The 27,750-nt window shown below is 42.1% G+C and overlaps 1 protein-coding gene across 3 annotated transcripts in view; it reads right to left on the reverse strand.

Annotated features, from left to right (window-relative positions):
• Positions 1-27,750, reverse strand: part of LOC136873924 (multiple PDZ domain protein) — a 2,156,217-nt gene that overhangs the window by 1,342,965 nt on the left and 785,502 nt on the right. For all 3 annotated transcript variants that reach the window (XM_067147286.2, XM_067147283.2, XM_067147285.2), the window contains 2 exons: positions 24,655-24,747; positions 3,010-3,181 (listed from right to left, as the gene is read on the reverse strand). In XM_067147286.2, coding sequence (XP_067003387.2) covers positions 3,010-3,181; positions 24,655-24,747 — 265 coding nt within the window. The remainder of the gene's footprint in view (positions 1-3,009; positions 3,182-24,654; positions 24,748-27,750) is intronic.

A 27,750-nucleotide genomic window follows, 5' to 3' on the forward strand; every position in this document is an offset into this window, starting at 1 on the left:
CTCAGCGACGTCAGTCTACCCTGCAATTGGCATAAAGTTCTGACCACTCCTTCTTGGTGTTGCATTTGCTCCGTCAGTCAGTGTAAGACTGTCTAGTATTGTACTGATTTGTGTATTCCTTAGTCCACCAGTTATTCACCAGGGGGCTACTCCACCACATACTTTATGAACATGCGAGATTTCTCGCACGGGTACCGGTACCTTATTATTATTATTATTATTATTATTATTATTATTATTATTATTATTATTATTATTATTATTATTATTATTATTATTATTATTCACAAAAACACCTTGGCACGACAGCCGTGATGGGATTGGGTCAACCAAGCGACTATTGCTCAGCCCGAAGGCCTGCAGATTACGAGGTGACGCGTAGTCAGCATGATAAATCCTCTCGTCCGTTATTCCTGGCTTTCTAGACTGGGGCCGATACCTCACCGTCAGGTAGCTCCTTAATTGTAATCACGAAGCCTGAGTGGACCTCGAAACAGCCTTCAGATCCAGGCGAAAATCCGTTACTTGGCGTGAATATTTTACCCCTAAAACAAAACATTCATTTCTCCATTACTGTTCGACGTACGAAGTCAAAATTTCACAGGTTGGTCACATCTACGCCCTAGATGTTATATAACATAGGGTTTTAAAAACTTCAAATTGTATGAGGTTCAAATGAGTTTAGATCCGAAAATAAATAATCATTCCTCGAAAACTGTTTGAGGTACGAACTGAGGGTGTATTTTATTGGCTAGCCCACAGTGAACTCTCCAAATTTTGAAAATTTGAAAGTTAATTTTCAATTTAAAACCGTAGCAAAGCACGGGTATCTTGTTGGTCCTGTATGCGATAACACTGAAACAAAAAAGAAGCGTTTGAACTAATGCAACCACTTATCTCTAATTTGGCAAATATGTGTTTATTTGTAGGCCCTATCTAAATGTGAATCCTAAATTTGGTAAAAATATAATTAAAACTGAAGTTTCAAAATTCAGTTATAACTCCCCTTAACATTTTTCATAGGCATGAATTCGATTTATTTACAGAAAGAATAGGATCTGGAATCAGTACAAAATTAATTGTCAGGTTATATGAATTTTGCCTTGTAAGGAATTTATAAGACTTTATTAATGTGTGTGTTAATAACGACTTTCACCACTGTCATTTTCACGGGGTCAATTATGAATGAATTAAATATTTTTGGTAATATTTCATGTTACTTACTTCATTCGGTTCACTGATAATATCCATTGTCTTCTTTCTTTCTCCTATTCTTTCCACGGGAATGCGAAAAATACCAGGATCGCTATAACGTTCTGGATTATGGCGGTTCGCGACACAACACTTTCGTTTAGCACGACGAGGACGTTCCATATTCCCTCTATATATAAATTAAGTGTTACAATATACTATTATACAGAACCCCAATTATACAGTACAGCCCTTGAAGGGCCTTGGCCTATCAAGCGACCGCTGCTCAACCCGAAGCCCTGCAGATTACGAGGTGTCGTGTGGTCAGAACGACGAATCCCCTCGACCGTTATTCTTGGCTTTCTAGACCGGGGCCGCCATCTCACCGTCAGATAGCTCCTCAAGTCTAATCACGTAGGCTGAGTGGACCTCGAACCAGCCCTCAGTCCAGGTAAAAATCCCTGACCTGGCCGGGAATCGAACCGGGGCCTCCTAGTAAGAGGCAGGCACACTACCCCTACACCACGGGGTGGGCCACTATTATACAGACAAATAACAAATATTTCCGTCAATCAGCAGCACAATTAGTTAAACCAGCATGGGCTGCACACTACTTTTACTATTACACCACCTTTCGCGCTGGTAATCACTTGCACGTTTCCCATTGTCACAGTCATGGATGAGACTGGGACTATGGTGGAAGCTGCATTTTGCTCTGGTCTGTGCCAAGGGACAGACGCAATAGTACTGGAGCCATCAAGAAATGACAGGCATTTTGACACTCGTAAAAATAATGTAAACCGAATATACTGGAATGCAATCCACAACAATGAGGACAAAATAGTAAAATCCTCATGTATAAGCATAGATGGGAGTATAGCCCGTAATTGTATTAACGACTTCTACGAACTAGCTTTTAAAGTAGGGTGAAGTGAAGCCAGGCTTTTATATAGTGCAATTGGCACAAAGCCAATAATTACAGCGTGGACGATCTTTGTGTCGAATTACTTAGAAATTACTACGTTCTCATGATATAAAGATATTTCCAAGAGTGTTAAACCTAACAATTTTTGTCTAGTTGTTTTCTCTTAATCTACGTAAACTTGGAGAAAAAATGCAAGTTCGTTATCTTCTATGAATTTCTCTGTAATTTCGAGTTTATCATAAATCAAATAAATTTCGCCTTAATTGGCTTTATCGCAGTAATTCGCAATAATAATATCACAGCTTTCTGCGGTGTAGTGGTTAGTGTAATTACATTAGCTGCCATCACTGGAGGCCCGGGTTCGATTCCCAGCTCTGCCACGAAAATTTAACTTAAGGCCACGGCCGCTTCCTTCCCTCTTCCTTGTCTATACCTTCCGATTTTCCCATCCCTCTCACAAGGCCCCTGTTCAGCATAGTAGGTGAGGCCGCCTGGGAGAGGTACTGGTCCTCCTCCCTAGTTTTATCTCTCCGACCCAGAGTGTCACGCTCCAGGACACTGCCCTTAAAGCGGTAGAGGTGGGATCTCTCGCTGAGTCCGAGGAAAAAGCAACCTTGGAGCGTAAAAGGATCAAGTAAGAAAGAAAGAAAGTTCAGGTATCTCAAAATTACTTCAAAATATTTTCTGTCATGTTTATCATATAATGCGAATTTCCTTTATATAACATATCGTTAATGAGAAAAAATAACGCCTCCAACAATCTGCAGAAGTCCTGATTGTGGAAGCACAGAACGAGTTATTGATTATGTGTGCGCCCGGTGATTATCTCCAAAAGTATGTTATAAAATAAACACAATCCTTAATTATCATAACAGAATAAGTTGAGTTTTTACCCAGATTATCGGATCCTTTGTGCACTCTTATGTCCAACTCCAAAGAGGACGGTAACTGCAGAACGTCCGATCCCCAGCACGCGGCTTCTTCCTCCAGCTCTTCATCTGTCAGCTCAGTGGACGGTGATTGATGAGAGATGATGAGTCGTTCGGTTGCCACGGGAACCATCAGCTGGAAAATTCAATTAATGATAAGTGAGGAAATTCTGAAAATTCACACGATGAAATTTATCCATCTACTTACATGCGCTAAGTAAATAAGTTTATAGTGACATGAATACGTCTTATAAATCGCGATGCTAGTTAGAAACATCGAGCGAGATAAAAATAGGGAACATTTAAAAAAGTTATAAAATATAAAACGCGCACAGTACAGTCGAACTGCATGCACACGCATTCACAGAAATGGTGTTTCGACATAAACAATCAAAACTGCCCCACTCCAGTACTGCAGAATTAAAGTGAAGGGGTAGTGTTGAAGGCCAGACCAGTACGGAAAAGGTAGAGAAGGGATTGAACGGGTAGTGCTGAAGACACTTTATGTTGCTATACATCCATCACTGTGCCCATTTCAATCACAACAGTCTTGTAGCGGGCTGTCTACCTGCAGCAATGCGTTAAGCGAGGAGGTGCTTTGTTGTTTAAATCGGGACACCATTTCTGTGCTTGCGTGTACACGTAAGTAGAGTATGGGTTTACGCGTCTCCCAGTAAGAATGGTTGTAGGAAATATTCAAGGTCACGACGAGGAATCGGCACACTTTTCGATCGTTAAGTCTACTTTCAAAGTGCGTAGTAATCACCCGCGTTCTCCGATTTAGGTGAAATAGACGTAATCTGTGCCCATATAGTGTAAGAGAAGGCCAGGAGCCCTAACTTCGCCACGGCCAATAAAGGCTATCTATCTATCTATCTATCTATCTATCTATCTATCTATCTATCTATCTATCTATCTATCTATCTATATAATAAAATACGTTTAAGGAGTTACTGTTAGGCTATAACAACATTACAAAAATCAGTGCAAAAATTTGACAAATTTAGCAAATTTATACCAGCGAGAAAACGACAACATAGAAGAAAGTGCAGCTTGTGGCGATTCTAGCTTACCCGTACCAAACGGAACAGACTATAAAGGGGTGTATGTTGAGTACTCAGCCCGAAGACTGATTGGATACTCAAAAGCTCACCCATCAGCTATCTATCACACATGGCCTATGCGTCACTGAATAGGCGTACAAGGGAGTGATGTAGTTTCCTGTTACTTTCCTCACCGAGCCAAAAGTTGCTATAACATAACAGTCTGTCAATGATATGCATGCACCAGCCGACATTACAGTATTCATAACAGGGATTGGCTGCATAAGGAATGGCAATAATAGCACTGTTCATACCTCCGCCAATTTCATATTGCCAAAGCCAAGACTGAGATTGAGACAAATGAATGAAAGTAACATATTTATTCTAGCCCATACCAGAAGACATAGTGCATTAGCTCTCGACAGAAAGAGCAAACTCTCAAGGGAGGGGAAGAAATTTAAGCGTAAAGACGCTGCCCGCCCTGTACAACAGCAGAAATAACATTATACCGCTGATATAAAACGACTGCATTTCTTTCATTTATTGTAATAATAATAATAATAATAATAATAATAATAATAATAGTGTGTGGTTTCCGGAGAGGCCTGGTGCAGATCTTACGAGTTGACGCGTTATTGGCGACCTGCGCGTCTGTGAGGATAGAGCTCTACCTATGCTGAATTCTAATGCTGAAGATGGCACACACACCCAGACCCCGAGCCAACAGTATTAATTAATGACGGTTAAAATCCCGGCCTGACGAGAATCGAACCCTAGACCCCTTGAACCAAAGGCCAGCACGCTAACCATTTAGCCATGGAGCCGGGCATTTATTGTAATAAATATGCATTAGAACTAAAAGTTAATTAATATTGTGATAATACTGAAATTATTCATAGCTGATTTAAACTACTATTTGAACTCCGCGACTTCGTCCTAAAGAAAAGTGTGTTTGTTCTCGTTGCTGTTTCGTGTACGGGACTAGGGATATCATAGTCAATAGCCCCACGTACCCTAGAGTGGGAGAGGTTCTGCCTGTGTTGTGGTGCCCGAATTGGTGTATTTGTAATTAATTGGACCAGAATTCTGCCCAGTGTGAAAACGGAAAACCATCTTCAGGGCTACCGATAGTAGGATTCGAACCCTAAGTGGTGTCCAAGAAGGCTAATGGAATTGCAGTTTCATTATCTCGATCCTCATTTAGCATAGTATGTCCCATTATAATACAGCTTTGGATCTTGGAGGTTTACATAATCCTTTGATGGTTCAATTTTTCCTGGAGGCTCACACGTTTTAAGGCTCAGCTAAATCTGCCCTTGTTCCCATTTACTTATTCCAAGCTCCTCTCGTTCATCCCTCCTATCCAATATTCCTAGGTCAACTCTTGTCATCATCTTATCCCTATGGTTTTATGTTTTCGCCTTCAGTATCTCTTCCTTTTCTTTATCCGATATTTTCTAATTAAAATTTATTTTTAGCAGAGCCGAGGTCGGTGGATTTTTGAAGAGCAAGCCATGTCGTTCATGACAGCATAATTTTAAAGGAACTCTCATTAAAACACCTGGAGTTCATTTGGAAAAAATTCTCTCGGCGATGTAATACATCTACGTAGAGCTCTCGGATTCTAGGAACACCAACTGTAATTAAATTCAGTAACGCAATGGACTGTAACAAAGAGAACGGAATGTACCAAATATAGCGCAAGAAACCCCTCGCTCCACAAAAGCTAATGGCACTACCGGCCTGACTGGTCTTGGCCTGCCAATCGACTGGTGTACAGCCCGAAGGCCTACAGATTACAAGGTGACGTGAGGTCAGCGTGACAAATCCTCCCGGCCATTATTCTCGGCTTTCTAGACCGGGGCCATTATCTCACCGTCAAATGGCTCCTTTAATCTCTGATGTAGACTCAATGGACTTCGAACTAGCTGATTCAGGTAAATAATCCCTAGCCTGGCTGGGAATCAAACCCGGAGCCTCCCACTTAGAAGCGGGTTCGTTACCCCTAGACCGAGTGGCCGTCACAAGTAACCTATTTGGCATAAAATAAATTATTATTATTATTATTATTATTATTATTATTATTATTATTATTATTATTATTAGAAAACCGAGAATGGTTCTTTTCTGTAGTTCAATTTCTGCAAGGAGGGGTTGATAATATCGACATTTAGCTCTTTAAAAGAACAATTACCACTTTTTTTTGCCAGTCGCTTTACGTCGCACCGACACAGACAGGTCTTATGGCAACGATCGGATAGGAAAGGGCTAGGAGTGGGAAGGAAGCGACCGTGGCCTTAATTAAGGTACAATCCCAGCATTTGCCTGGTGTGAAAATGGGAAACCATCTTCAGGGCTGCCGACAGTGGGGTTCGAACCCACTGTCTCCCGGATACAAGTTCACAGCTGACACACAATTACCAATAACGTTGCCAGTTACTGAAATATGATAGAACTTACTTTTTTATCTAACACTTTCGCCTTCAATTTGCCCAGAATTCAATTATTTAAATCGCACGCGCGAATTCTGTAATACTCTGTGTATAAAATAGATGTTATAAAGTAAACTCACTTGTCTGTTTTTCTGCCAAGCATTCTTTCTTCTGCTTGGACTAAAGTGGACACTTCAGTTTGATGCCTTTTTTGAGCCACAGTGTTCACATCTGTACATCGGGCGAGGGTGAGTCGCACTACATTTCCAAAGAGCACACGTCACAAGCAGTATCTTATCGCCGCATTTTATTCGATCGCAGACTCGTTATCGTATGTTAATGATCTCCACTTACGAAGCCCTGTAGTACCGATTTCCATAGCTAATAATATTGATAGTAAGTGTCATTTTAATGAGAAAGGAAAGGTATTGTCACGAATAAAACGGCGTCTGTTTTGATCACAGTGCTACTGGCTATACAACACGCGATGACTGTTCCTTGGTTCGTCTCCAGCAACAGTCCAGTAATTCACACAGTCACATGCAGTGAACAGCTCAACATTATTCAACAGCAGGACGATACTCACAACAGCGAATATTAACACAGGCACAATTACCCTCCTAGTGATGTAAGGTAGGCACTGGCACCGTGCTTTGACACCAGTGCCAGAGACGGCACGGTAGGCACGGTGCCACGATTTAAAATGAAGCAGTGCCAGTGGCACTGCCATAAAAATAAATATGTGGAACGTTTACAAGAATAAAAAGGTTTGTGACGTGAATATTGACCTTAGTTATACCTAGACGCATGATTTTTTCGCATTAATTTATGTTCGATTTCGCGAAAAGAAAACAATTGTTCGCGTTATTTCGCGAAACAGAGCTGACCTCATCGCTTTAATTTCGCTTAAATCATTTCGTAAAATTATTCATAAAATGTTTAATTCGTGAGATTTGTGAATTATTTATGTGAAAGATAAATAAATAAAGAGAAACAAAATTGATAATCATTCATTATGCCTTATGTAATCTTGATTAGATCTATAATATAGGCCTAATCAAGATTAATAACAAATTGCTCTAACACTATATATGGCCGCAGCTGTCACTCTGCTGTATATGGCCATACCGCTAAGAGATTTTACAATTTGAATTAATACGAAGAGATACTTCTGTCGAATTGAGAAGTCGTTATTCTGTCATCTGTCTCTCTTCATACACGAAATATTGGCACACAATTTCAAGATCGTTATTTTCAATGAATTTCGCTGCATTTTCACACTTATCGCAAAATAAGTGCATTTCGCTTTAAACTGGCATTGTCGCTTTAATTCGCAGTAATTCGCGAAGAAAAAGTCACTGATTTCGTAACCAGAATCATATGATTCTTTAAGATATCTCAAAATCGCTTCAAAATATTTTTTGTCGCGCTTATCGTTAAAGCAAAAAATCATGCCTCTAGTTATACCGTTAGTAAGGAGAAAAACACGCATCAATCAAGTCTGTTTTTCCATGAGTAAATCGAACAGTATGGCGGGCACTGGCGGCTGGCACTGTTGCCGAACGCAACACTATTGTGTGGCCACGTAACTGCCTCGTGCCAACGGCACGGCACGTACAGGCCAGTGCTTCTCAGATCCGTGCCGGTGTCAGTGGCAGTGCCAGTGCCAGGACAGATCCCTTCTACGGTACCTACTGTTCACCCCGTCCTTCCAAGTGCTGCCGGACCGTGTCACGCTATGCTTTATTCTCTTTCGTTATATTATCGATTGTCTTGAATTTCGTGTCAATGGCAGACAGACAAAAATCTAGCCCTTTGTGGATCTATTTCACTCCAGATGATAAAAACCAGTACATAGCAATGTGAGATATTTTTAGATCTTGTATATCGTTCAAATCGACGATAACATGTTTAAAACGGCATATGCTTCGTCGTACCTGGAAGACCACTTAATAGCTAGGCAGGCAGATCCGTTAAAATGGCGGTTGGGAAGAAAGCTTCAGTATCCCAACATTTACTATTTAGCTGTCCGGAAGTTGTGTGTTGTAGCAACATCCGCGCCTGCCGAAGGTGTGTTTTCGAAAGCTGGACAAATTTTCACTAACAGACTGTCAACGAATAAAGTGAAAAAATACTGTTCTTGAATGTGAATGGAAAATTTATTTGAGGGTTATTTTGTAGTATTTTGCATGTAAATTTTGATTAACAGACGAAACAGACTGTCACAGTAAATAAAGTGAAAAAATACTGTTCGTGAATGTGAATGAAAAATTTATTTGAGGGTTATTTTGTAGTATTTTAATACAAATTACGGTATATCTATGTGTAGTTCCTTTTTTTGTCAATACATGAAGTATACATGTTTTTATACGAGTCCAATGAATTAGTCATCGTGGCACTGACAGTGCCGCGGCACCGGTGTCTTGGCACGGTGACGCGTTTGGCACTGGGGCTGTGCATACCAGTGTCAGCAGAGGCACTGGAATTTGCATCACTAAGTCTGCTTCTATCGCTGACTCACGGCGGTCCCCCGTCTACAGAAAAAAAACCACGCACAGGGAGAGAGAGAGAGAGAGTACTCTCAGGTAGTACACAGTCTTCCGTTCTGTTTTCAATACAGCTACTCGCTGCAACACAACAGCAGTAGTTCCTCGTTCAGACCTCGATGGGACACTAGCGACATCCAACACCTCTATCGCCCTCAACCCAGCCACCAAACCCGAACACACTGCTTCTCACACTGTCTCCGGGTACAGCACCAACTCTGACTATCCGCGGCTAGCCTCTCTTTTTATAGCTCGTATGATGTGCGCCAGAATATTCGCGATGTGGCCAGAGACGGAATATTCTCACTGCATCTCCAAGAAACTCACAGGTAAGCCAGCCGACAAGAACAATGCCCTCCAGGCCAGCTGCGAGTTCCCCGGTCGGCTAACTCACTAGTCCCTTCCAAGAAGTACCGAAAGGGTCTGCCACAGGGTTGGCAGTAACAGCACGGAAGGCTACTGCGATCTTCCAAAGAAGTCCCACGGAAAACGGCTTTAAGAACAGATCTATGGTTTAGAAGAGATCGAATTCCATTATCAATTCTTTTAGATTATAATATGTGTATTGATATGGTGGTTTAGCTACATATTTTTTTTCTAAAATAATATTTTTACACTGTACATATACATCTTTATTATATTTCCGCTTTCACTCCCGTACAGCAGAGTCGATTTTGTTTGTTATTTGCTTTACGTCGCACCGACACAGATAGGTCTTATGGCGACGATGGGACAGGACAGGCCTAGCAATGGGGAGGAAGCGGCTGTGGCCTTAATTAAGGTATAGCCCCAGCATTTGCCTGGTGTGAAAATGGCAAACCACGAAAAACCCTCTTCAGGGCTGCCGACAGTGGGATTCAAACCCACTATCTCCCGGATGCGAGCTCACAGCTGCGCGCCCCTAATCGCACGGCCAACTCGCCCGGTGGAGAGTCGATTTGAAAACAGCTCGTCGTAACTATAGTTTCGTCCGAGAGCTGCTGCTGATTATTATTATTATTATTATTATTATTATTATTATTATTATTATTATTATTATTATGTATATTTTACCATTTTCTTTCGGTCACACCGACGCGACGATGGGATAGGGAAGGCCTAGGAGTGGGAAGGAAGCAGTCGTGGCCTTAATTAAGGTACAGCCCCAGCACCTGCCTGGTGTGAAAATGGGAAACCACGGGAAACCATTTTCAGGGCTGCCGACAGTGGGGTTCGAACCTACTATCTCCCGATGCAAGCTCACAGCTGCGCTCCCCTAACCGCACGCCCAACTCACCCGGATTATTATTATTATTATTATTATTATTATTATTATTATTAATATTATTAATATTATTTTCTTTCTTTTCCTGTATTAATCAGTTATGTTCTTTCATTGCTAACATAATTTCACTGCACGCCAGGAAGCTACGAAGCGTACGACTCACGGGAAGGAACGAGTAAGAGCCTGCTCACAAGGATCAATCCTGCCGATCAGCACAACATCGAAGATGAATGCGCTTCTAAAAATAATGCTCGAATAACGGCCCTGGCATTCACTGCATGTAAGGACTATAAAGAAGAAGGAAGACAGATTCTACTTCAACATCTGTCAAACTGATAGGAAAAACTTCTTATAACTAATATATCTTCTAGACTGTGTCGTAATATATTGGATTTAATCTTTTCCAGCTATATAACCCCTTCTTCCACTGGGACGTTGCCAGCGTTTTATTTTTTTATTTTTCATTTTCTACTTTGCATAATGGTGTGTTTCTAATGTCATTGTAGTTAGTTTATTAGGGACTCCTTCATTTAAATGTCTGCGGATGTGTAAATTATTTAAGATGTTATTAGTTCCATCATACATTGAAACTCACCCGATGTCCCGTTTCTTGGCTGAATGGTCAACGTAGTTGCCTTCGGTTCAGGGGACCCCAGGTTCGATTTCCGGCAGGACCGGGGATTTTAATTGTGTATGGTTAATTCCTACGGCTGGGTGTTTGTACGGTTACGTGCCAGATGCGACCGTGCCGGATGCGACCCGGCCATTATCGTGCCAATAGCGACCGAGCGGATATGCACCGTGCCGCATGCGACCCATCAATCACTTACAATTGATCTGCATTAAGGGCTGTCACCAAGTGGCAGATTGCTTCTCAGTAGCTAACTTGGTATTTTCTAAAATAAAGGTCTGACACCGTTGTTAGCAGGTTCGAGTGCCGTTGGTCGAAAGAAAAATATGATAATGTTGCTGGCTTTACGTCCCAGTAATTACTTTTATGGAGACGCCGAGGTGCCGGAGTTTAGTCCCGCGGGACTTATTTTACGTGCCTGTAAATCCACCGACACAAAGCTGACGTATTTGAGCGCCTTCAAATACCACCAGACTGAGCCAGGATGGAACCTGCCAAGTTGGAGTCGGAAGACCAGCATCTCAACCGTCTGAGCCGTCGAGCTACTTAGCCCGGATGAAAAAAATTTCACCATGAGAATGTAGGCCGGCAGGGTAGGAAAGTTGGTGTATACAATTTGTAATCACTAGATATTAGGAAATGAAGTCTTAAAGGAAGTAGATGAATATTGTTACTTGGGTAGTAAAATAACTAACGATGGCAGAAGTAAGGAGGACATAAAATGCAGACTAGCACAAACAAGGAAGTGCTTTCTTAAGAAAAGAAATTTGCTCACTTCAAACATTGATATCGGAATTAGAAAGATGTTTTTGAAGACTTTCGTGTGGAGCGTGGCATTGTATGGAAGTGAAACATGGACGATAACTGGCTCAGAAAGAAAGAGAATAGAAGCTTTTGAAATGTGGTGTTACAGAAGAATGCTGAAGGTGAGATGGATAGATCGAATCACGAATGAAGAGATACTGAATCGAATTGGTGAGAGGAGATCGATTTGGCTAAATTTGATGAGAAGAAGAGATAGAATGATAGGACACATCTTAAGACACCCAGGACTTGTTCAATTGGTTTTTGAAGGAAGTGTAGGGGGTAAGAACGGTAGGGGTAGACCAAGGTATGAATATGACAAGCAGATTAGAGCAGATGTAGGATGCAATAGTTACGTAGAAATGAAAAGGTTAGCACAGGATAGGGTGGCATGGAGAGCTGCATCAAACCAGTCTATGGACTGATGACTCAAACAACAACAACAACAACAATCACTAGATTGCGTACCAAAAGCCTGGATTCAAATCTAAACTTCTTCGCAGTGTTCAAATGAAGTGAGGCAATATGATGCTGTTGATGGTGATTCGGCCGTCGGATAGGGACGTAAAGCATTGAGCAGACCCCTTGGTATTATTCGAGAGGACTAGGGTACGTGCCGACACCGGGTTTCATCTTTCCCTACCTCATTACCATAATCTCACATCCAGACGCGCAGGCCTCCCATGTGCGTCAGGTAGAAAGACCTGCACCAGGCAAGCCGAACACGTCCTCGGACACTCCCGGCACTAATAGGACACGATAAGTAAGTAGGCCTAAGTCGTAAATCATTTCAGAGAATTACGATCTTCTTTTTTTGCTAGTGGTATAACGTCGCACCGACACAGACAGGTTTTAAGGCGACGATGTCCGACTCGTTGGCTGAATGGTCAGCGTACTGGCCTTCGGTTCAGAGGGTCCCGGGTTCGATTCCCGGCCGGGCCGGGGATTTTAACCTTCATTGGTTAATTCCAATGGCCCGGGGGCTGGGTGTTTGTGCAGTCCCCAACATCCCTGCAACTCACACACCACACATTACACTATCCTCCACCACAATAACACGCAGTTCCCTACATATGGCAGAGGCCGCCCACCCTCATCGGAGGGTCTGCCTTACAAGGGCTGCACTCGGCTAGAAATAGCCACACGAAATTATATATATTATAGGCGACGATGGGATAGGAAAGGGCTAAGAGTGGGAAGGAAGCGGCCTTGTCCTTGATTAAAGTACACATCGACTTTCACATTTGCCTGATGTGAAAATGGGAAACCACGGAAAACCATCTTCAGGGCTGCCGACAGTGGGATTCGAACCCACTTTCTCCCGGATGCCAGCTCACAGCTGCGCGCTCCTAACCGCACGGCCAACTCGCCCAGTAGGAAATTTATTGAACATCTCCCTTGGTAAATTATTCCAATCCCTAACTCCTCGTCCTATAAACGAATATTTGCCGCAATATGTCGTCTTGAGTTCTAACTTTATCTTTATATTGTGATCTCCCCTACTTTTAAAAACACTACTCAAACTTATTCGTCTACTAATGTCATTCTACGCCATCTCACCACTGACAGCTCGGAACATCCCGCTTAGTCGAGCAGCTCGTCTTCTTACTTCTAAGTCTTCCTAGCCCAAGATTTGCAATCTTTTCGCAACGCTACTCGTGTGTTTTGTTACCAAACATTATCAATTGTTTTCTGAAAGGGATTCAAACTTAATTTCGGAGTCCCCGGTACAGCGTAATTAGATTCTGATACAAATTTAGATATGACTAGCTAATGTACCCGTGCTTCGCTACGGAATTCTACATTGTATTCAGAATTCTAGGTTAAATACTCTACACGTTGTGAATAAGATTATATTAAACTACATAGCTCTTAAAGTTACTCAGAAAAGCGATGGGCAAGTCACCATACGTATTTTCGCATGTGAAGACTTGGTTAGGAAATTATAATGGCAGGTCCTCTTGCCTACTGTCAGTCACAATCAACTTGGTAAGTTTTCATTATGATGGTAGGCCCACTTGCCTACTGCCAGTCAGTGGAGTTGGGCAGTTTGATGATAATGGCAGGCACTCACTCTCTACCTGTCTTTTTACATCATCAGAAAGACTGACTTTGTGGTTTTGCCAACTGAAATCATCATAGGTCATTACAATGAAGTCAACAGAAATGTCGCAGTTACAAGCAATGCTATCATAATTATGAAATAATCGATAAAATAGAAAACCGCACATTTTCTCATTTTTAACAGTACTATGCTGCCGATCTAACAGTCCAAAGTTCCCGACCTGGAATGACCAGGCCGCAGACAGCCGTGAACAACCCTCTGCCATTATTCCTTTAAGTGTGCACACTGCTCATTCCAATCAGTGCCACAGAGAAGGAATCAAATGCGTGGAGTACTATGATAAACCAGTATGTTACGTACCAGTAGTACCAGAAAATCGATGAACCAGAGGAAAGTCATGCTAAAGAAGAAAGTTATCTAACTCCACATTCCCCTGTGGAGGGGGGCGGTAGAATTACACCCACGGTATTCCCTGCGTGTCGTAAGGGGCTCTCAACTTGGGAGCGTGGGTTAGTGACCACGGGGCACTGAGTTGAGTCCTAGCACTGTTTCCACTTACTTGTGCCAGGCTCCTCATTTTCATCTATCCTATCCGACTTTCCTTGGTCAAATCTTGTTCTATTCCAACCCCGACGGGATTAGAACTTTCTAGGCCTAGAGAGTCGTTCGTTTTCACGCCCTTCGTGGCTCTTGTCTTTCTTTCGCTGATATCTTCCTTTTTCGCAGTGGCGGATTCCTTCCATTTTTCTCCCTGATTAGTGTTAAATAAAGCATGGTCACCTAGTTGCACTTTCTCTTAAAACAATAATCACCACCACCACCACCACCACCACCACCACCAACACATTAACACGTAGCATTTCTCCTCTAATGGTTGGCGTCAAGAAAAGCATCCAGCCGTAAAAGAATGCCAAATCTGCTACACACCCTGACCCGCAGTAAGAACCGGATAGAGTGGGGAGTAATAGAAACGAGCCCAGTGGCATCACTGCTCGCTTCTCACCAAGGCAGTCCGGGTTTGATTCCCGGCCAATATTTGTGGGATTTACGAAATGAAATACCACGCCCATTTTCCTGGAGATGAAAAATGGGAAACCACGAGAAATAATTTTCGAGGATGGCCGACGGGGTATTCGAACCCAGCAACCTACCGAAGTAGCTGTAACTAGTCGTCCGGCAACGCACTGACCTAACCTGCTTGGTACCTTCTCCCAGACATGGAGGCGCAGCTCCATATATGGAGATATTTTAGGAAAATACTATTTATTTGCTAATGGCTTTACGTCTCACCGACACAGATAGGTCTTATGGCGACGATGGGATAGGAAAGGCCTAGGAGTTGGAGGGAAGCGGCCGTGGCCTTAATTAAGGTACAGCCCCAGCATTTGCCTGCTGTGAAAATGGGAAACCACGGAAAACCATCTTCAGGGCTGATGACAGTGGGATTCGAACCCACTATCTCCCGGATGCAAGCTCACAGCCGCGCGCCTCTAACCGCATGGCCAACTCGCCCGGTGGGAAAAGACGTAAACGCATCACCATATTTCGTGTTGCAAAACGAGTTTCCCCCAGAAGTGTTATGTAAAGTAGGGGCAGTAGCTGCTTATAAGACTTTTAGAAATTACATTGCACTTCGTTTAGCTTACCTTATCTTGGGTGATGACACAACTTATCAACTGACAATTTGCTTGTCAACGCCGGTCGCATCCTGTCAACGCCGGTCGCATCCGGCACGGTTACAGATTATGCGGTCGCTAGTGGCACGGGTCGCATGCGGCACGGTCGCATCTGGCACGCCACCGTTTGTACAGTATTTGTCTCAACACTTTCCTCGCCACAGTTACACAACACATCACACTACTAACCACCACAGAAACACGCAATAGTGAATATATATCTCCACAGCGAGTTGGCGTCAGGAAGGGCACCCGGCCGTAAAACCAGGTCATATCCACACGAGTGACATAGTTCGCAGCCGCGACCCCACCAGTGTGGAAAAAGCGGTAGCAGAAGAAGAAAATTAAGTGAAACGGACTTAATAAAACTGGCTACTTAAAACGCAAAGAACTTTGCTTCAACACTTCCTGCCCAAGCGTAAGTAATCTCTTAGGGAATTTTTCATACGTTAACTAATTTTTTCTTCCGATGCGTTAACTCTTAATTTTCTTCCGGTTGAGCAAGTTAAGAATTCTTGCCTAAGGAAACAACGCAAAAATATACAGGAGAGAAGCACAACATAGGAGAATATAAATGATGCGATCCTATTTATTATTGAAGAACACTTTGCTTTAATATAAGAACAATTAATCTCATCTGTTCTAATCCCTCTGCTAATAGCCATTATCCCAATATCTAACTGAATTTTTCATCTCTCAGCTTGCATTCGGGTGATAGTGGGTTCGAACCCCACTTTGGGCAGCCCTGAAGATGGTTTTCGTTGGGTTGTCATTTTCACACCAGGCAAATGCTGGGGCTGTACTTCCCACTCCTAGTCCTTTCCTATCCCATCGTCTCCTATAAGACCTATTTGTGCAGGTGCAACGTAAAGCGAATTGTAAAAATAAACATTCGTACTTTCGTATAGAGAGACACCTTAGTCTAGTGTCCCATCCAAATACTGGACGCTGGCGACCATATTAGTACCCTACAGACAAACCACTGCGGTATCCTGAGCTGGTGTTCACGAGTGGTAGGGTGGCCATACCATTTCAGCTTTTCTATCAGCTTATGTCAAGTGAAGATTCGTCTTACAGTGAACAACGCCCTTGTTGCCGAAGTTCTGAAGTCGCACAGTATCTATAAGACGATTTCCGTATCTTCTCTCACATGTATGTTTAGTCCTCAGCCCGAAGGCTGGTTGGATCCTCAACAGCTCCGCCATCAGCTGTCATAAATGGTCTAGGCATCACTGAAGAGGTGTACTAGGGAAATGAGGAGTGAGGTAGTTTCTCGTTGCTTTCCTCACCGAGCCAGAAGTTGCTATTACATATCAGTCTGCCAAGCCCACTGAAATGCATGCACCAACTGACCCTATGAGCATCATTTTCACACCATTCATAGCAGGGACTGGCTGCATAAGGAATGGCATTACTAGCATCACTCATACCTCGGTCACTTTCATCTTGTCAATGCTAAGGATAAAGCTGAGACAGATCAATGAAAGTAACAATATTGCTCTAGCCCATACCAGAAGACATAGTGCACTGTAAACACTACGTCCTGCCAGCAAAGGCATTTCTCTCACATATGGAGCTGAAACCTGGACTACGCTGGAGAAGTATGAACATAGTGTGATTGCCTCAGAGATTAAATACGTCCAAGCCTAACTAGGACCAGACGAGAGTAAGTGGTAATGCAGCAATCCAAAAGGAATTAAATGTACGATTGGCATTGTATACCATCCAAAACCAAGCCCTAACATGGTTTGGACACATTACAAGAATGAATGAAGAAAGCCGAAGCCGGAATTCGAGGCCAAGACCAAAGGTTCTCGAAGAAGAGGACGTTTTCGGAAAGAATGGCTAATAGTACGTCGGAGAAGAGACAGAAAGAAAGGGAAAGAAATTGCAGCAAGCCAGGCAGCTCGTGACTGGCAGACCTGGCGCCGAAAGGATGAAAAAAAAGAACATGATCATGACCTTTCTGATGTGAGAATGAAAAATCACGAAAATCCATATTCGTGGAGAGGTGTTAACAACGTGGCACGCTGTCAATTTTCCTGTCTTCAAAAATCCATTCATATTGGCCGGAATCGAATCTGCGACCTTGGGCTCAAGAAGCCACCTACCAACTACTAAACCACAGGTATGATATGACTGATGCGATAGATGGCAACTCCGAAAATGACCATGAGTATTCCGAACTAGTTCTAATAATGTTATTTGCTTTACGTCCCACTAACTACTTTAACGGCTTTCGGAGACGCTGAGGGGCAGAATTTAGTCCCGCAGAAATTCTCTTACCTGCCAGTATATCTACCGACACGAGGCTGGCGTATTTGAACACCTTCACATACCACCGGACTGAGCCAGGATCGAACCTGCCAAGTTGGGGTCAGAAGGCCACTCAACCGTCTGAGCCACTCAGCCCGGCTCCGAACTAGTTCAACACATGGCCCGCACGGAGCTTTAAACTGAAAGTCAGGGGCCGATGACCTTAGATGTTAGGCCCCTTTAAACAACAAGCATCATCATCATCATCAACTGAAAGTCAAGAAACATTAAAGTACAGGTCAAGAACTCAGTTTATTATAATATTAAAATTAACATAAAATGCAGGTTGTTGACTGTGCAGTTTGTGAAATTTATCTGGGGAATGGAGTGTTTGAAGTTGGGTTAGTGTTTATATGAGTATCTTGTTTATCGATTCAGGATTGCTCCGCATACGATATTAATCGACATCGGATATGATTAGTTTTTGTTTTACAATCGGCTTCACGTCGTACCGACACGGCGACGACGGGATACGGAAGGGCTAGGAGTGGAAAGGAAGCGGCCGTGGCCTTAATTTAGGTACAGCCCCAGCATTTGGCAGGTGTAAAAATGGGAAACCACGGAAAACCATTTTCAGGGGGTTCGAACCCACTATCTCCCGAATGCAAGCTCGCAGCTGCGCGCCCCTAACCTCATGGCCAACTCGCTTGGTAATACGATTTGTTGGGAATAGATAGTTGCAATAGCAACAGTACTTTAAAGTACATTGTTACGTCACATGTAATTAGCGTATTATGGTATGGTCGAACAAATCATATAATGCAATATAATATAATCCCAAATATGCAGTCGTAATACCAAATAATGGAACAGATCTACCCGCATCACTACTGAGGTTTAGGCAGTGGTCACCGGTGTTGGGTTTACAATACGAGTCAGATGAAACCACCGTGCAGGGCCGCAGCGCAACAGCGTTAACCAGGGAACAGCGAGGCGTACCAGTGTAGTGGCTTCGTTGCTCGTATCTCGCTAATGCCAATCTGATTTTGACGCCCAGCAAATGAGTGGAATTTTTAGCGAGGATATTGAGGTTCATATTTCTTTCATATCTGTATAACCTCGCAGCAACATAAGTAGATTTTTGGACACAGCGACAGGAAAACAGTAGTAATGGGAGGGTAACGATCATGACCCTATTTAAGATACAACTCCAACATTTACCTCGCATGAAAATAGGGAAAACCGGGAAAATTATATTCAGAGCTACTGACGGTGGGGAGGGGTAAAAACTCGACATCTCCAGAATGTTACTTATTATTGTTTTTTGTTTATTTTTAACTCTGTTTTTGTTAAATTGTAACTTAATTTTTTTTGCTTGCTAGTGCTTTACGTCGCACCGACACAGATAGGTCTTAAGGCGACGATGGGATAATAAAGGTCTAGAAGTGGGAAGGAAGTGGCCGTGGCCTTAAATAAGGTACAGCCCCAGCATTTGCCCGGTATGAAAATGGGAAAACACGGAAAACCATTTTCAGAGCTACCGACAGTGGGTTCGAACCCACTATCTCCAGAATGCACGCTCAGAGCTGCACAACCCTAACCGTACGGTCACTTGTTCGGTTCTCCAGAATGTAAACTTAAGCTAAACAATTCTTACCACGTAACTAACTCGGTCGGAAATAACGATTTGTGAGCTTCATGTTAGTTTCTGTTTAATTACTTATGTAAACACCTTCATTTTTGTTATTCTTATTATTAGTTTTTGTGTTATCTCGCAAGTACATATTATTACTCAACCACCGGCTTGAGTGACTCAGACTGTACAGCGCTGGTTTTTTGAACACAAGGTGGCGGGTTTGATCCCAACCCAGCCCAGTAGTATTTGAAGGCGCTCTAAAACGCCCTGTCAGCAAATTTAACGGCATGTAAAATAACTGTGTGTCAAGGCTATATACTGTCATCCATACTATTTCATGTTGTTGTGTGTTGAGTATTTAGCCCGAAGGTTGATTCTTAACAGCTCCTCCATCAGCTGTCAAAAATGGCCTAGGCGTCACTGTAGAGGTGAAGTAGGGAAATGGGTAATGATGTAGTTTCCCGTTGCTTTCCTCTCCGGGCCAGAAGTTACTATTGCACATCAGTCTGCCAAGCCCACTGAAATGGATGCACCAACAGGCCCTATGAGCGAGAGTTTCACACCATTCATAACAGGGACTGGCTGCATTAAGAATGGCATTACTAGCATCGTTCATACCTCCAGTCACTTACATATGCCAAAGCCAAGAAGGAGACAAACAGGTCAATTAAGGTAACAAGTTTGATCTAGCCCATACCAGAAGATGGTACAATGTAAACGCTAGGACTCGCTAGGAAAAACATTGCTAAGTATTTTATATATATGGAACGGGTCCTTGAAAAATTTGAGGATGGAACTGTCTTAAATGATAGGAAAATAGCCAATCGTAGATATGCCAATGACACAGTCATGACCTCATGACCGTAGCAATAATAATAATAATAATAATAATAATAATAATAATAATAATAATAATAATAATAATAATAATGGCGTGTTATCATAAAATTGTTCAAGTGAACCAATTTAAATATTTGGGAGAAATTATTCAGCCCTCTGGATGTAAACCGCGAAGCAAATAAAGAAAGTTTCCAAATTACAGAAAGCATACAGGATCACTTGGAACAGGTATAATAAAAAATCAATATCTCGGAATGCAAAACTTAAGACACTATAATACAGTGATCAATCCTGAAGCGTTATATGCCTCAGAAACCTTAATCATTGGTGGTGGATCTTTAACCAAAGACATTGAGAAACAAGAAAGGAAAATTTTACGAAAATTTTTTGGCCCAGTTTGTATAGATGGAATATGGAGAAAAAATCATCCCAGGAGATATATTGTCATTTTGAAAAAAATGCTCACACTTTTCGGAAAAGTCGATTGAAATTTTATGGACACATTATCAGAATGAACACTAACAGGCTAACTAAAAGAATTTTCAACCTGGCCCTTTCGTCTAAAACCAAGAACAGCTGGCTTCGTGAAATTGAAACAGATCTCCAGGAAATCAACATCTCAGAAGACACTGTACAGGACAGATGTAAATTCAGAACCAAAATCGACAATCACCACTTTGAAGACAAACCCAACACCAGAGCTACTATAACTTGGACAGAAGAACGAAGGAAGAAGCTCAGCGAGAGGATCAAGAGATTTTGGGAGGAAAAGAATGCCTACACATCAGCTAAGCAAGTTCAACCGTGCTCCTGAGTAGGGCATAACGATGTAAAAAAAAATAATGGCGTGTTGTCTTGAAGAGGCTTGCTGCAGGTATTTCGAGTTGACGCCGTATAGGCGATCTTCGCGTCTGTGATTTCTAATCTTTAAGACAACAAACACACACACACAGCCCCGAAGCATCGGAATTAACCAATGAAGTTTAAAATCCCCCACCCTGCCGGGAATCAAACGCGGGACCCCCTGCACCAAAGATCAGCATGCTAACGATTTATCCATGGGACCGGACAAGAAATAGAATGAAGCCTTGGGCCTACATATAAAGTGATGATTACCTAATGACAACCTCCCGGACTGAAGAGAGTTGCCTTTTTTTAAAAGATAATTAATTAATGTCATTTGCTTTACGACCCACTAACTACTTTTAAGGTCTTCGGAGACGCCGAGGTGCCGGAATTTAGTCCCGCAGGAGTTCTTTTACGTGCCAGTAAATCTACCGACACGAGGCTGTCGTATTTGAGCACCTTGAGCACGGACTGAGCCAGGATCGAACCTGCCAAGTTGGGGTTAGAAGGCCAGCGCCTTAACCGTCTGAGCCACTCAGCCCGGATTTTTGAAGATAAGGACAAGTTCATGTACCTAGGATCACTAATATCAAACTTTGGAAACTCTAACCCTGAGATATGCCGAAGAACTGAGATGGTATGGACAACTGTTATGGTATTAAGAAATATCTGGAGAGATCACGGTATGACCAATCGAACGAAATTCCAGCTGCCCAATGACCTCGCGTCTTTTTAATGTTATTGTTTGTATCAGAAACAATTAAGGATGTCAACCTTAAGCAACTCTACGCCTTTGAAATGTGATGCTATCGCAGACTATTATGTATCCCATGAACCGAAAAACGTACAAATGTATCCATCATCAAGGAACTGGGAATACAGAAGCGAATGCACGACAGTATCAATCAAGTAATCTTACGTTATTTTAGCCAAGTAGGAAGCAACAACTTCCAACTCTTGATGACAGGGGGAAAATTACATGAGAAGACACACACAACCCGAATATCTCGACGCTGGTCAACTCCGATTTGCCGAACAACTGACAAGGGTTTTCAAAACTGCTGTCCAGGCAGCAACAGATAGTAAGAACTGGAGAAGGATTCTGTCGCAGGCAGTCACCACATCCCTGACAAGGGGTACGAAATAAGGAGGAGGAGTAGGAGATGGAGGAGGTAAAGAACTCCTTCGGGAAGAAGAATTTATCAAGGCGACACAGACAGCAAATATGAAAATAATGAACTTACCACAAGTCATTTATGAGCCTCGCGGTCGCCATAACACGGATGCCAGTTTACAATTCTGGAGGACATATTTAGAATTTGAATCCTCCTTTCTTAAATTCTCAGAAGGTGTGAGTTCTTGGTAAGGGATGAAACAATAAGCTACAGTCACAAGAGCAACAGCTGCATGGTCCGTCTAGTCAACGACGGCTGCGACGTCTGATAGCCCCAACAAAAGGCTTAACTTTGCGAAGAGGATCACAACGATTAAATTAAATGTCAAAGAAGAAATAAAAAAGTAAGTGGAGCTTCACACTTTCCACCCACTTCCACAAAAGTTCATAAAATCACATTTGTCAGTCTTCGAGACTTCCTTGAGAGAAGGACGCGGTGCTCATAAAAATGGAGGAAACTAAATATAGCCCTTCGTTGAAATCAGAAAGGAAAGTTTCCACATCAACGATGTCGTAAGAAATATTAAGAATCTCAACAGGAACACAATTCGAACTTTGGTAGCTCTGTAGCTAACCGTGTAAGGTCTTGGAAGAGAGTTATAGTGTTTGATTATCAGGTAACTACTTGATTCGTATGGTAGAACAGTGGTAGGAAAATTTTAGTTACACGCTTCTACACAAGACTGATATGTACAAAATAAAGGTCGATCGTAAATTAATACAAATTAATGTAAACATTTCATCTCGGTGTCAGACCATATAGACTTGACGCCTTAATCATCACGGCCAACAGGCCAGTTTCGAGACAGGTGCAATTTATGAATCATATAAATTCTCTGAAAACAACCGCAATCATTCTGCAGCCAATAATAAATGTTTGAGCCTTAGAAAATTACCATTACTTGTGTCTATAAATTTCTAGACGAAAATGACATCTAAATCTAAATCAGAAGTAATAGAAGTAACGATAATAATTTCCATTAGTGAAAAATTTTCACATGCAGTTTACGCACGTGCGTGTACGTGTGTAAAATCTTGATAAATGTTTAAAAAGACAATTTCACCATGTGACAACCTAACGAGTGTTCTTCTATCATCCCAGAAATATCCCAGCTCTATAACGTTGAAAAATTCACGATTGAAGGAACTCTCAAATATTTTTAATTTCCTTCTTGCCATACAAGCATCTGCTTAGTTTCGTGGCTGATGGTCAGCGTAGCGTTTTTCGGTTTAGGAGGTTCCGGATAAGATTCCCGGTCAGGCCAGGGATTTCAGCCGCGTCTAGTTAATTATTCTGGCTCGGGAACTGTGTATTTGTATTCGCCTTAATACCTAACTCTTCATATACGCACAACACACCACAATTCCATCCACCACAGACATACACAATCACGAATACAACCTTCCACATAGAATTTTCAGTCAGGAAGGGCATCCGGCAAAAACACAAGGCGAGATCAACATGCAGTAACGACCCCTCGCAACTAGGAAAAGGCCATAGAGAAGAAGAGAAGAAGAAAGAGAAGAAGACAGAAAATAAAAAGATGAAGCACACAAAAATACGATATTTGTATTTGCAGTAAATATGAAATGTATAAATTTGAGACGACGGTGAAGGTAAATGCAACTCTTTACTTAGCCAGGTTGTGATTTAAGTCACATTAAACTTCACCTATTTTCTGGAGCTTCACATATGGATGCGAGACTTGGACCATAAGAGCTAAAAATAGAAACAAAATAAACGCCTTCGAAATGTGATGCTGGAGAAGGATGCTGCAAATACCATGGAAAGCTAGACGAACAAATGATTCTGTCGTCCAGTAAGTTGGAATTCAAGACAGTCTATACCAAGTTATGTACCAGAGAATCCTGCAATTCTTTGGCCACATCATGAGAAGAAAGAATGACACCTTGGAAAAAATAATTGTCCAAGGAAAAGTTTATGGCACGACGCTCAAGAGGACGAGTCGCAAAAAGATGGGCTGATCAAATCAGAGAGATTACTAATTTCACATGGAGAACTACTGTCTGGAAGACGCATGATCGCACAGAATGGCATCAACTTATGGGAAAACAACACAAAGTCTGTTTCCTAGGCCCTGTATAGAGTTGAATTTCCAGTTGAATGTAAATTCTTTGAAGCCCCTGACAATGTTATCTAGAAAACTGAAGATTCGAGTCACTCAACTGTCAACTGCACAAATGAATAAATTCGTCCAGTGTGAATATATTCTCCGGTAAATTATTAAGATTTCTTTATCAAGACTGACAAAAATGTATAATTACAGTTATGGGCAAGGGACATTAGTACAAAATTCTATTTACGGCTGAACTTGCCGTCTTATTCAATATTATATCAATATCTACCTGGCACTTAATGCGAGAATAAAACTTACCTGCAAAACATCGCTGCTCAGATCGTCGTCCGTACTGCGTTCAACCTCCTCCTCAGAGCCTGGCGGGGGGCTGGGCGGGATTGGGGGTGGCTCCTGAAATGAAGAACAAGGTGTATGTGAAGTGACATAATTTATTCATTCTTTTATTGTAGCTAATATCATAGTCTTTAGTTATATTTAGCCATTAACACCGTGTAACATTGTTCAGAAAACTTGTTCTATGTCTGTGTCAGTGTGACTGCAGTGGCGTGTCTGTGAGTAATTATCTGAACCTAGAATGATAACGTGTCTGGTATCTCAAATAAGGTAATATCCCAACAAAAACTGGGATGAATGAGAAAATATCTGCTTACCTAGGTATGCAAAAAATATTGTAGCTATGAAAAGGAAAAAGTATTGTAGCCTGATACATTAGTAGGCTAAATGTACACGGCAATGGAGTTCGATGCAAGCCTAGATTTTTAAAAATTGGAGTTTAGAAAAAAAAATAGAAGTTATTGGGTATAGCATGCGTGTTGAATATAGGAGAACTTTTCCAGGCTTGAAGACCGTGGTCCAGTTGGGTTTCTAGCTCCCTACGTTTGACCGGAAAATGCGCCCGGCATTTCTACTATTCAAAATGGCAGCTATGTAATATGCGTAAATAAAGCTTTATTTTAGCTTTAGTTACGTTCGTTTGTAACCAACGCAATTATTTTATTTCTTTTAAAACATAAACCTCCCTACTCCGTCTTTAGTTCGGCAGTCATAAAGACGGTGCAAATCCAAGGGCACACTACACTGCACCGCATTTATGAGATATGCTTGTACGTACTGCAGAGTACCAGTTCTTTGTCTGGATTCACAACAAGGAAGCAGCTTGAATATCAACGCGTTCTTGCTCCAGCGAACAATATCTGATGTGGGAAGACCAGTACCCATTCTCAGCCACTAGAATCGCAAGCTGAAGTATTATTGATATTTCAAAAAATAGTTGGACGATGTATGAACTAATTACATCTTTGAAGTCTTAATGCCGGCCCCGTGGTGTACGGGTAGCGTGCCTGCCTCTCACCCGGAGGCCCCGGGTTCGATTCCCGGCCAGGTCAGGGATTTTTACCTGGACCTGAGGGCTGGTTCGAGGTCCACTCAGCCTACGTGATTAGAATTGAGGAGCTATCTGACGGTGAGATAGCGGACCCGGTCTAGATAGCCAAGAATAACGGCCGAAAGGATTCATCGTGCTGACCACACGACACCTCGTAATCTGCAGGCCTTCGGGCTGAGCAGCGGTCGCTTGGTAGGCCAAGGCCCTTCAAGGGCTGTAGTTTGGTTTGGTTTTTTAGTCTTAATAGCACTACATTTTCTCCCAGTGTCAAAAAATACTATAATTCTGTCCGAAACCACGAAGTTGCTTTTGGTATCTCCGTTATTAATAATTCCACGAAAGACTGAACAAAAAAAATTCTGTACGTCGCACCGACACAGATGGGTCTTACGGCGACGATGGGAGAGGAAAGGGGTAGGAGTTAGAAGGAAGTGGTCGTGGCCTTAAATAAGGTACTGCCACAGCATTTGCCTGGTATAAAAATAAGAAACCACGGAGAACTATCTTCAAGGCTGCCGACATGGGGTTCGAACCCACAATCTCCCGAATGCAAGCTCAGAGCTGTGCTCCTCTAATCGCATGGTTAACTCGTTAGGCAAGAATGTTTTACGAGCCCCTTAATATAATTTAAGAATATGAAACCTGAATATCGATATCTTTAATGGAATGTAAGTTATTTAGGTATAACATCTTAGGTAAATAACCTTGTACCGGTATGTGAAGAAACAATATGTTCAAAAAAGGTATTTTCAAGAATACCAGTTTTGCTCAGATTTTAATGCATAAAAAAATTAATAAACAATGAGATACAACATAAGTTATTTATAAGCTTTTCAGTCTGTCGAACATGAATATAACACTTAGATCATTGTAAAACACCTATAAAATATGGACAATTATTAACTGACAGTCCTGTAGGCCCTACATCTTAGGTCATAACTCCAAAAGTACTACGAGCATATCTGGCATTGGTTATTCCTTCATCCCACAGTCAACTCTTTTCTTCCAAAATCTTTCTCTGACACGTGCTTATTATTCTTGCGCTATTCATTTTCGAAGTCACATTATATTGTACCTTTCATTTTCAGTTACTGCAAATTCGTGTTATCGTCCCGAGACGGTGCAGCTCTTGTTAGACATACACCTGATGGAGGTGAGCTGCATGTACCTACCATTTTAACCGCATACCAGCCCTCCTAACGATCTTACTGTAACTTTCGGGCAGTACCGGGAAACGAACCCGGAATCCGAGGAAAGCAACAAGTAACGTAACCGTTATACTACGAAGGTGGACTCAGTTACTTAGGCAATTACCCTCACTTTTTAGTTAATTTTACCTAACGAGTGTTTCTTGTCTTAACTGATCATTGCTAAGTTTCAACTTCATCACGAGCTGACAGGTTGGAAATGCCCAAGTTATGTATTTAATTGATTTCCTCATTACTCGAGGGATCGGAACTAAGGGGCTTTCTCTTCACACTAAAGTTAAGTGGGACTGATAATCCCATTGTTTTAACCTTTAAAACAATAATCATGTGGGGTTCGAACCCACTATCGCCCGGATGCAAGCTCATAGCTGCGCGCCCCAAACCACACGGCCAACTCGCCCGGTAACCTAAGGTAGAGCCATTTGCCTGGTATGAAAATGGGAAACCACGGAGAAACTATCTTCAGGGCTGCCGAGAGTGGGGTTCGAACCCACTACCTCCCGAATGCAAGCTGACAGCTACGTGACCCAAACCGAGCAACCACGCGACCGGTTCTGTCATTTGTATAGCCCTTCGTGGCGCTTTTCTTTCTTTTGACGATACCTTCATTCTTCGAAAGGTTTGAAACTATTCAAGTACTGCCTCTTAAACGAGCTGAGAGAGAATTTTTCCTAGTTGTGCTTCCTCCTAAAACAATATTCACCACCAAAATCACCAGTCCGCCCATTTTTGAAGGTTATCTCACTCGTTATGAGCCTCTGGGGAACATGATTTTCAATATCATAGAACAACTTTCGGCCA

This window comes from Anabrus simplex, chromosome 5 (assembly GCF_040414725.1).
Source record: "Anabrus simplex isolate iqAnaSimp1 chromosome 5, ASM4041472v1, whole genome shotgun sequence".
NCBI classification, from domain to species: Eukaryota; Metazoa; Arthropoda; class Insecta; order Orthoptera; family Tettigoniidae; genus Anabrus; species Anabrus simplex.